The sequence below is a fragment of the Sardina pilchardus genome, chromosome 14 (assembly GCF_963854185.1).
Source record: "Sardina pilchardus chromosome 14, fSarPil1.1, whole genome shotgun sequence".
Classification (NCBI taxonomy): domain Eukaryota; kingdom Metazoa; phylum Chordata; class Actinopteri; order Clupeiformes; family Clupeidae; genus Sardina; species Sardina pilchardus.
In genome coordinates, this window is record NC_085007.1 from 20385743 (window position 1) to 20393733 (window position 7991).

A 7991-nucleotide genomic window follows, 5' to 3' on the forward strand; every position below is an offset into this window, starting at 1 on the left:
GAGTGTGTGTGTGTGTGTGTATGTGTGTGTGTGTGTGTGTGATGTGTGTCCGTGGAGGCGCCTCATGATGAGATGCTCAGCTCCCTGAATCTCTCTCACGGAAAACTTTTTAAACAGATATCATTAGACCTTCACAAGCTCGCACCAAAAATGATCCGGGATGTGTTTTCCGTAGTGAAAGTAACAAGGTTTCTTTGGCACCAGATTTTGGCATCAAGTTGCCATCCTTATGCTCATTTCTAATGCCAAGGGGAGACTTAAATCTGTGCTTTGGAGAAATAGCCCCTTGTTCATCAAAAAACATTCATCTAAATGTTATCACAGTGGAGACTTTTTATTGGTTCTGAACTGTCGGCTTTGGTACAACTATATGCCATTAAATTATAGCATGGAGAAGCAGCATGCCAAAATAGCAACACGCCAGGTTTCTTACAGGGAAAGATTAGTACACTGATAATCAATCACATATGCTAGATTTTCTATCGGACTGATTCATCGGCTATTGAAAGCGGTGGAGGTCCAAGGACAGAAATGACTGTGCTTGAAAAGGTGAGCAGAGATGTGGAAAGTGGATACATCTCATATAAAAAAAGTTGTGAGAATCCGTTTGTTGAAAGCCTTGCAGAAAAGTCAATGAATATGATCTGTGTTTTCTCCAGGGAAAAGCTGTTCCTCCTACTGCTCTTGTGCCTTTGGGTTCACTAAGCTTGATTTCCCATCTGCTTCCGCTTAGGTTGTCGTTGCCAGTCAAAATCTTCAGTGCTCTCCGGATGATATTATGGCACAGTCAATTTCAAAGTAATTTTAGTCCACCCATTTTTGCACAGTGGAAGGACAATATCTGACATATATTGCTGGCACTGTTTAATACCACACATTCCATTTCCAAGAATGTGTCAATAAACAGAATTGGAATGGACTGATAGAGTTCTTGTAGGCTTGTTGTGTACGCTAAATAACAGCATGGCCGCCTTTTGAAAAGAGTGAGACGTGTGGGCGGCAGTGGAGAATGAACTGCTGGACCTGACTGGTCGGAACAGCTGTTCTGTTGTCAGAAAGACACAAGGTATTCACCGACTCATATATCATCTGGACATCATTTGCTGTTATGCCCCCCCCCCCCCCCACACACCCCCCACATGGTGCTAACGAGAAGCTCAGGACTATCCATCTCCCCCACAACGAGTCTCCATCGGAGGATCTACGGCCCTCTGCCAGAGAGTTTGTGCTAATCCCAGCGGTTGCTACTTGCTACCACTACTTTGTTGTGTCGCAGACAGACTTGTCCAAATTAGGTGTTATGCATTTACATTGCGGCTGCGGAAAAAGCCCTAATCCGAAATGATTAAAACTGAAGCCCTGAGCTTAAAATGGGATCAGGACGCTTTTTTTCCCTCCCATGGACAGACAAAATATTTGGCAGGTCAACGGTAATCGCCTGCGAATAGCAAATCTCTGGCAGATCGCGTGTGGCAAAGCTGGGTGCTGCGCACCGTTGCCAAGAAACCGAGCGGGTCTGGTCCGAACAGCGGTGTGCCGGTTGTAGAGTATTTATTTATTTGTTTGTTTTTTAAAAATGACACCTGTATTACGTGTGCAGGGGCCTTGTAAGTAAGACACATCGAAGACCGGGATCCAAAACAACACGAAACCTTTCACGGGCAAACCGTTTTTGAGCACCCTCTCCTCAGTGTCATTATTGCGCGCTCAGAAAGTGGAAAGTAGGGCGATGCATCAGCCGCCCCGGGAGCGTCGCTCCGCGCACACTCCTCGTCTCCCTCAGCCTGCCTCTATTGTGTTTGCACACGCTGTGCTCGGGACTATTTTTCTCTGTGCCATATCACTTTATGTTAAAGGCAATCCGCTATAATGACACGGCATGGTCTGTGTTTCTTATTAAGATCGGGCCGAGATAGGCTTATTGTTGCAAATGTAATTAGTTGTCGCAAGATAAGTGAAATAGCTTGGGGTGTAATAAAACCACAGACTCTTTTTGAATTTGTCCAACCAGCTCGGGAGGTGGCTTGCGTTCCTTCATTGTAGTTTCCACATGACTTGGTAGGCTCATTGTGAAAGCCATAAACAATGCCAAATGCATTTCGGAATTATATGTTATTAGATGTGCTTTTAGTTTGAACTTTTCTATCTCCCCGGGTATTGATTAGAAAGGAAATACGTGGGACTTTTTGGATGTTATACCGCTTGGGTTCCTTTTAAAGAAAATGTTTTTTTGAGGTGACCGAGCACACGGAAGGACCCGGATCATTCATATTTTGCCTTTTACAGCCGACACCGGTCCATCTATCTCCTCGGAAGGCGGAGACCTTTCTTCCCGTCTCTGTGGGAGCAAACCCAACTGCTTTATCATCCAGAGCCGGGCCCAGCACTGCGGCCACGGTGCATGGACAGCCTGCCACCAGCTGTCACAACTCTCTCTCTCTTTCTCTCTCTCTCTCACTCTCTCTCTCTTTCTCTCTCTCTCTTTCTCTCTCTCTCTCACTCTCTCTCTTTCTCTCTCTCTCTCTCGCTCTCTCTCTCTCTCTCTCTCTCTCTCCCTGATGGTCTCTGTCTGTCTCTTTCTCTCGCTCCCTGGCCCCGACGTGAAATCAATGGGGCCTCTTGAGACCCTCCATCACCCAAAATATCTGCAGTGTGATGGCGCGAGTATAGCGGCGGTCGATAAGAGGGTCTGGCTTGCCGAGATGGGAATCGTGTAGAGTATACGAAAACGGACTACCAGGAAGACGTATGGGTCTCACTTTAAAGAGAGGAGTCCTCTCTTTTTTTATTACGGGACATGTGATTGGGGATTGGAGAGTGATAGAGATGAAGACAAAGAGAGAGAGAGAGATGAAGACAGAGAGAGAGAGGGAAAGAGAGAGAAAGAGAGAGAGAGAGAAGACAAAGAGAGAGATAGAAATGAAGTGAGGAACCAGGGCACGCGCAGGTCTTAACTCAAGGCAACTCCCCAGAGAAATAAAAGCTAAAAAATGACTAATCTCTTTCCCCCCCCCCCCTTCTCCCTTTGTCCTTCTCCCTGACAGTGACGGACGGCAGGCTGATGCTGGACGGCCTGCAGAGGTACGGCCCCACGCCCATGTACCTGCCCGTCCAGTACCGCGTCCTCAACGCCGAGTCCGCCTTCTTCCTGAAGGAGGCCAACCAGGACATCATGCGGAACTCCAGCCTGCAGGCCCGCACCGAGCTCTTCTTCATCCAGCAGGCGCACCGGACGCCCACGGTCAACGCCAGCTACGGGCCGTACTCGGTCCAGCAGCCGGTGCCCATGGACCTGCTCGGGCCGTCGCTGCTGGGTGGCTCGTCGTCGTCGGCGTCGGCCACCTCCTCGGCGTCCTCCTCGTCCTCGCCGCCGCTCTTCACCTTCAACTGGAAGGTGCAGACGTTCATCATCAGCGAGCGCGTCTACCCGAGCTGGCCCAAGGTGCAGGTGCTGTTCTACGTGGCGGGCCGCGACTGGGACGACTACAGCGCCGTGGACCGGCTGCCGTGCGTGCGCATGTTCGCCTTCCACGAGACGCAGGAGGTGCGCGGCTCGTGCCGGCTGCGCGGCGAGCTGGGCATGTGCGTGGCCGAGCTGGAGCCGCTGGCCAGCTGGTTCAGCCCGCCCAGCGTGGTGCCCGGCAAGCAGCGGGCGCCCGAGCAGGCCGAGGGCACCCCCGTCGAGCTCTACTACATGGTGCAGTCCGTCGACGGCGGCGACGGCGGCGGCGGCGGCGGCGCCAGCGAGTGCAACGGCGAGGACTCGCGCAAGCCGGCGGGGATCCGCGCCGCGCCACCCCAGCCCGGGCCCATGGGCTACTTCGCCGGGCCCACGCCCATGCGCCGCATCGGCAGCGTGCGCCTCTACCAGCCGCTCTCCGAGCTGCGGCTGGACGGCACCTTCGTGGTGATGCTGCCCTCCAGGCCCATGCGGCAGCGGGAGACGGTGTCGGCGTTCCTGGCCGCCTCCACCCTCTCCCCGGTGGAGATCTTCACCCTGAGGTGAGTGAGTGTCGGAGATGAGACACCCGGGCGCGTCGTCGGTGCACCACCCTGGCACTGATGCGAGCCATTTATCTTCTGTTGTTTGTAATTTCCACTCATGTTTTATTCATGGCGCCGTGTTTTTTTCTATTCTTTGAGCAAACTCGGAGCCAACCTCGGAGTCGGGCGACGAGCAGATATCTCTTTGTTTTCCTCACCGAAACTGATAGAGGTAGAAATTAAGAAAACAAATGGAGAGCTAGTGTGAATTGATAGTCGCGCCTGCCAATAGATGCAAAAATTGTATTAACGCAAGTCTCTGTTCGCTTGCCGTACTTTGTTCAATTAATCTGAGGCATGCTTGGCTGCACACTTGGATTTAACCTAATTCAAAATGCATTCATTGCGTTGTCACGTGCTGTATGTCTATACATTTTTTATTTATTGGGGCCATATGTTTAAACACTTGAAAATTTAATTCCCCTTTTGAGCTGACACCACAAAAGAAAGGGGATTTTTTTTATTATTGATTCATTGAGCTCACAGGCGACTAATTAGATTTTTTCACGTGATGAAAGAAAGAAGAAGAAGAGAAAAAAAAAACGAGGCGACCCTTAAAGATGATGCTCTCTGTGAGTGCAGAGATGCAAATGAGCACGTAAGCATCAGCAATTACGGCTCGAGTTTTTTTTTAGTTGGCCCGCTCTGCGGCGGTGGCAGTCGCTGTGGCGGTGGCGGCGGCGGCGGCGGAGGTTTTAAATCACGGGTGGATGAAATCCTCTCCCTGGCGCTGACTGATGCTCTGACAAAGGCGCCCTGCCAATCTGTCACCCTGGGTGAGCCGGCGTATTAGGCAAGCCTCGCCGCGTTTTTCCCTCACTTGAGTAATGATGAAGTCCCCGCTCGGCTCAGCCTCTGCACTGGCGCTAGTTTTAAAGGGGGTCGGCATCTGTTTGGTTAGCCAGCACTTGAAGCCTATGAAGAAGACGACGGCTGCCTTTTTGGCTCTCTCTTTCCCCTCCTTCATTCCTCTTCTCTCAAATACTTTCCCATGCCACGTTTTTTTTTTTTTTTTTTTTCTTTCTGAGAGATGATCACTATTCTAGTCTCAAGCTGACCACTTTAATCAGTGATAAGAGCCCAGAGAAGCAGGCCCTTCCGTTTCTCGCTCAGTTTTCGGAATATGAAAATGTATGGTGGTTTTGATGTGGTTAACGGGCCATCTTAAATGAATGCAGTATTGGGCGGGGGGTGTGTGTGTGTGTGTATGTGTGTGTGTGTGTGTGTGTGTGTGTGAGGGGGGGGGGGTGTTGCAGAGCAGTGGTGCTGGGCTTATGATGTGCCGTGCCAGGCAGGATTACGGGCTCCGGCTCGGCTACTTCACGCCGCCGCGGCTGGTATGTGTGTGTGTTTGTACTCGCGCTCGATAAGATCCTTGAAAGGGGTTTGTTTCTCGTTTCATTTTTTTTTATTCTCTCTCTTTTTTTTCTGCGTTTCCTTCATGGGCCCCGCTCCTCGCTGGTTAAATGTCTTTGTGCGTGCTCCAAGCCTCCGGCCCCCCAGCAGAGATGGCCACGACTCTGCTTTGGGGCGGGCAGCGCTCCAGGACGCCACCGATTTTTTTTTTTTGCTGTTAGCGGTGGCCGTCTGAAGCCTGCTGATACAGAGTGGTGGTGTTTTTTTTATTTTTGTTTTTTTTTATTTCCCCTTCTCTGTTCCTGGCTTGATTAGGTGTGCGTGTGTATGCATGAATGTATGCATGGTCCTGTGTGTGTGGGTGTGTGTGTGTGTGTGTGTGTGTGTGTGTGTACGTGTGTGTGTACGCGTGTACTGTATGTCCGTGTGTGTGTGTGTCCGTGTGTGTGTGTGCGTGTATGTGTGGTGCGTGTGGTGTGTGTGTGTGTGTGTGTGTGTGTGTGTGTCTACTGTGTTACTGGCTACATGTGTGTGTGTTTGTGCGAGGTGAACCAGATCGCCCCATCTCCTCCTCCCCACCTGCCTGTAGGATAAGCCAATCCCCCCCCCCGCCCCCCCCCCCCACCCCCGGCCGGGTCCTCCTGGTGTTTACACAGATATGATATGAAGAGCGGCAGACAGCCAGCTCCCGCTGCCTCTCTGCCCCCGGCCCGCTCAGAATAACCCCCAGCCCTGCAGGCAGGCTAAGCACGCCGCGGAGCCCTCGTCCAGCGGTCCCTGTCGGACATCCACGCTGAGGTCAGCCCGCGCGCAGCATAATGAGGCTTTCTTCGCCTTAAATTGGGATGTCTTTTTTTTTCCGCTCGCGTTGCTCTTTCGCTGGTATTTTTTTTCTCCCTCTGCTCCCCCCCCTCCCCCCCACCCCCCCTTCACACGATTAAGATTTGGTGCCATTCATAAAGGGAAGACAAATGGTTAGCCGTTTAAGGACCCCTGGTGGGAAAGTTTGTATTTGCTCGGCTGCGGGGAGATTTAGTAACATTTGGGTGGAAAAGCAAAAACTGTTGACTTGCCATTTTAGCAACAGCATTCGCTGTCCCACGGGCATCAGTCATTTTTTTTTTAAGTGTGTAAACACAGGGTTGTTGTTCTGTGCCATAAGCCCAGCCCAAGGTTGTCACAGAAGGACTCCGACTGTACGTATTGCACACAGGGAAAAATAGGCAAGATTCCTCATTGTTGTTAATGGGATTACACAGCTGCATTTGTCTTTGTGTTTCTAAGTGGAGGTAGGGCCGGAAAGCATTACCTTCTTCAGCGTGAGTAAAAAAAGATACAAGTGCCCTCGGGTTACAGCAGCAAGCCTACAATACCGAATACCATTATAGCTGGCATTTCAACTCTTCATTTTTGTTCCCCCTACCTTACACACAAGCGGAGTATGCATCTACACACACACACACACACACACACACACACACACAGAGAAGACTACACACGACTCACCTATGAATTTGCGTGCATGTCAGACCTCCCCCCCCTCCCACTTGCTGCGAGTGATGCCCGACTTGCTAGCTCATTAGCGTATCAGAGAGCAGTAACAGGTTGAGATGGGATTTACACCTCATTCATAATGTATATGGTATCACGCTCGCCTCCTGAACAAATTAACACCCTTTTCAAAGGATAAATAGCCCCAGCTGGATTGTAATTTTTGACTACACAATTTCACACGTTTCTGTCAGTCCCTCAAGGGCTGCCGATAATGAACACAAACAAATAATCTCTTTTTAGAGAGTGGGTGCCTTTGCTTCATCCTGTAGCGTTGAATTTTTAATGTCTCACTTTTAGTCAAAATGTCCTGGACTGAGGGCGTTACATGAAGTGGGGCTCAAAGTGAATCTGGGCATTTGTTCTTCAGACAGCTCAAATCCAAGTTCATTCTCATTCCATTCTACAGTGTTGAGAAATCTCTCCTAAATCCCTCTTGTTTAAGACGATTATACCCGCAAGGTGAGAGGGGTGAAGAGTTGAAAATGGCATTTTTTGGGGTACTGTGTTATAATTAGTTATGTGAAGGGGGGGGGGGGTGTCTCTTACATTTTTTATGCATACCACCTCTCTCTCTCTCTCTCTCTCTCTCTCTCTCTCTCTCTCTCTCTCTCTCTCTCTCTCTCTCTCTATCTGTCCCTCAACTCTCTCCTCCACGCCATTTTCAACAGAATTTTTCCAACCATGTATTTTTTTTCTTCTCTTCCATGAGCCCCTTTGCTTTGCTGATAAGGATATTCCTTGTGTCGGGAGGGCTCGCTGCGAGTCTGCCAGCTACGGGTACCAGAGCTACGGACCTGATTAACTTGCCAGAGCAGCTTACCGAGCGAATCCTCCCCATTCTCCCCTATACCCCTCTGGGGTCGCCCCGCTCCTGTTTACTTTGAAGGCACAGACGCGCTTCATCTGGCTATTAATAAGTAATTAATGATTTGCATGCAGAAGGAAAACTTGTTCGCTCGCTAGTGCTAGTTTGATTCGGCTCTGTGCGGGCGCCCTGCTTCCACAAAGCAATCAGCGCGACGCCCGCAGCGAATAAT

General features: G+C 50.4%; 1 protein-coding gene across 1 annotated transcript in view; it reads left to right on the forward strand.

The window, feature by feature from the left end:
• The window catches only part of si:dkey-112m2.1 (transmembrane protein 132D), a 131952-nt gene that overhangs the window by 36052 nt on the left and 87909 nt on the right, over positions 1 to 7991 (forward strand). The window contains exon 2 of the mRNA XM_062554892.1: positions 3045 to 4002. Coding sequence (XP_062410876.1) covers positions 3045 to 4002 — 958 coding nt within the window. The remainder of the gene's footprint in view (positions 1 to 3044; positions 4003 to 7991) is intronic.